Genomic DNA, 2,644 nt, shown 5'->3' on the forward strand with positions numbered 1-2,644 from the left:
CAGGGTGACCTTGAACTTCAACCTCTGCACCACGCCCCGTTTTAGGCTGTGCTAAAACTGAACTCAGGACTTTCTGCGGGCTGGCAAGCGTTACCAACTGTGCCACACCCCCATCTTCCAATTAGTTATTAACATTGCCTGTGGCAAGGACTACAGCGTGCGTGCGCTGGTAAAGTGTCAGTTTTCTTTCACTGTGACTCGAAAGACCAGTTTATAAGAACAGATTTATTTTGTTATAATGTCACGTGTCTCCATCAAGGGCTGCTTGGCCTTGTGGCTTTGGACCTGCTAAGAGGTAAAACATCGTGGTGCAAAGCCTGTCAGCAAAGTAAAACTGATCATATTGTGGCCACAGGGAAACAGACAGTAGTGGTCAAGCCGTGGTCCCGACAGCTTTAAGAGCACCCCTGATACCCTGACTTCCACCCAATGTCCTGCCTCATAAACACTCTACCACAGACTGGCCACTTTGGCATATGGTCCCCTGGGGGACAGATGATCCAATCTATAACATAAATCCCAGCTATTGCTACAGGGATACTGCGCCCTCCTGAGAGATTTAGGCGTTCAGTAAATGCCTATATATTTTAACTAGATAATCTGAGTTGCCCTTAGTTATAATTCAAATGTCTTGAAGCAGCGCCAACTACTTCTACTAAAAACTGAACCTTAAACCCAGACTAAAGGCCATTCAACACAGGGCCTTGTTTATTTTAATAATAAGGTAATGTTCCCTTTTCTGCTGATAGTGAAATTGAGGGGTAGAGAGGGAAACCGATTCACTTGCTAAGTGGAGGACTTAGAATTTGGAAGCAAGTATTTCGCCACCACTCCCACTCCTAACCATCCACCTCTTTCTCTTTGAAATGGTAATGTCGGAAAATGGGATTTTAACGAGTATGAAGTAGCTCACAAAGATCATCCTGGAGAATGAAGAATGGGATCGAAGCTATTCCTTGATTGTGAGCATAACTCTCAACTCCAGCAGCGTGGCTGAGGCCTGGGAAGTTGACGCTGAAGCCAGAGCACAGGGTTCCTAAGATTAAGGTCAAATTTTTGAACCTAAGAAATTTCCCTCCAATTTTGAAGTAGTCCCTTAGTGACGAATCTGCTGCCTATCTCACGAGTCTTGCAACTAGCTGATGTGCAAAAAATCACGCTAGGAGCAATTAAATCTATTTCACGAACATCTGATCCACACTGAACTCTATATAAATCAGGTTCTTTGGGAGGCTCAAGACAGAACCCAAGCCGAATCTGCAGCTCTGGCGTGGAACCGGGGGGCGGGCAATCGGCGACCATTTTTGTTTTGCAGGCCTGTGCTCTCAGCGCATCTTGACTAACAGGACCCCCATGGGGGAGGCGGGGCCTATCAGGGAGCGGGGCGGGGCCTTGGAGGCGTGATGATTCAAACGGACGAATGGCTAGGGATCGTCTGGCAGCAGTGGCCAATGAGCGGGCGTGCTGGGGCGGAGCGCCCAGACCCTAGCGTGTTTGGTTACACCACGGCTTTGGCGCATTTTCGGCTGGTTTGATTCATCCATTTTGAGGAGACGGGGGAGCGGGGGGCTCGTCAGATCCAGGGGCCCGGAACAAGCAGCCGCGGACTCGGAGAAGCCAGCACCTCGGGCCTCGGCAGCAGCGGCCCCGCCGGCCGGAGCGGGGGGGTGGGGCGCCGAGTGCGCGGGGAGGGGGGTCCCGATCCTCGGCTCCTAGACTCGGTCGCGCCTCGACAGCGAACATGTCTCGGCCTGTCAGGTCAGTGTGGAGTCCCAGGCCCGGGGCGGGGTGGACGGGACGAGCGGCAAAGGAGCCTGGCCTGCAGTCGTGCTCCTGACGACCACACGCGGCTTTCTCTGGGGGTTCGCGCGCGCCCCGGCGCTTGGGGTGCTCGGCGGCGCTCGGGGTGGCGGGGGCGCGCCCGTGCTCGCCGCCTCCACCCCCCCTCCCGGGCCCGGGGCTAGTTCGAGGCCTCCCGGCCCTCCGCCCTGGTCCTGGCCCTGGAGCTGACGCGACGCGCGGTGTGCTCCTCGGTAGGCCGCAGCCCTTGGGCCCGACCCGAGCCTACTGCCGAGCCGGGGCCCGCCACGCGCGATCCCGTCCTTCCGAGGCTCGCGGGCAGCCTAGCGCCTTGGCGAGCGGGTTGCCTGTGCCCCGCTGCCCGGCCCCGCCTCCGTCCTCGGGGTCGCGGCAGGCCCCGCCTCCCAGCCCGGCTTGGGCGGGACCCACGCTTTCTTTTCCCCTTGGGGTGAAAGTGAGTTTTGTCTCTAAACCCCGAAAAATAAGGGCCGCTGCTTCCCCCCTCCCTCCACGTATGAGCTCCGAACGAGTTAACCCCAAGTTTTCTTTTCCCCGTCTGTAAATGCCCTTCCTCCAGGGACGTGCGCGTTAACCGCGCGACCCAAATCCCGTGTGGTTCTCGTTCCCTCTCACCCGCGAACACGTCTCGGATGTGTCTGTAACCCTCTCTCTTCCCGAGTGACGTTAATCGTAATGTTCCGCTAGCCGTCAGACTTTGATTACCATGGTTTTAAGAAGTTTTTAATTTCCTCTCTCGGTGGGCTCTTTTTTAATGTCTTCCAGGGCTGTTTGTACGGGAATGTACCTTGGGTGGAGGGGTGTGGCTTGGTCCAATCTGTTGAGG

At 55.9% G+C, this 2,644-nt stretch overlaps 1 protein-coding gene across 2 annotated transcripts in view; it reads left to right on the plus strand.

Moving 5' to 3' along the window:
• The first annotated feature begins 1,513 nt into the window (after positions 1-1,513).
• Positions 1,514-2,644, plus strand: part of Nucks1 (nuclear casein kinase and cyclin dependent kinase substrate 1) — a 29,884-nt gene continuing 28,753 nt past the window's right edge. The window contains exon 1 of one of the 2 annotated variants that reach the window (XM_005348333.3): positions 1,514-1,758. In XM_005348333.3, coding sequence (XP_005348390.1) covers positions 1,742-1,758 — 17 coding nt within the window. In that variant the 5' untranslated portion in view covers positions 1,514-1,741. The remainder of the gene's footprint in view (positions 1,759-2,644) is intronic. The other variant, XM_005348332.3, reaches the window with a different exon arrangement.

Source organism: Microtus ochrogaster, chromosome 6, assembly GCF_000317375.1.
Source record: "Microtus ochrogaster isolate Prairie Vole_2 chromosome 6, MicOch1.0, whole genome shotgun sequence".
NCBI lineage: Eukaryota > Metazoa > Chordata > Mammalia > Rodentia > Cricetidae > Microtus > Microtus ochrogaster.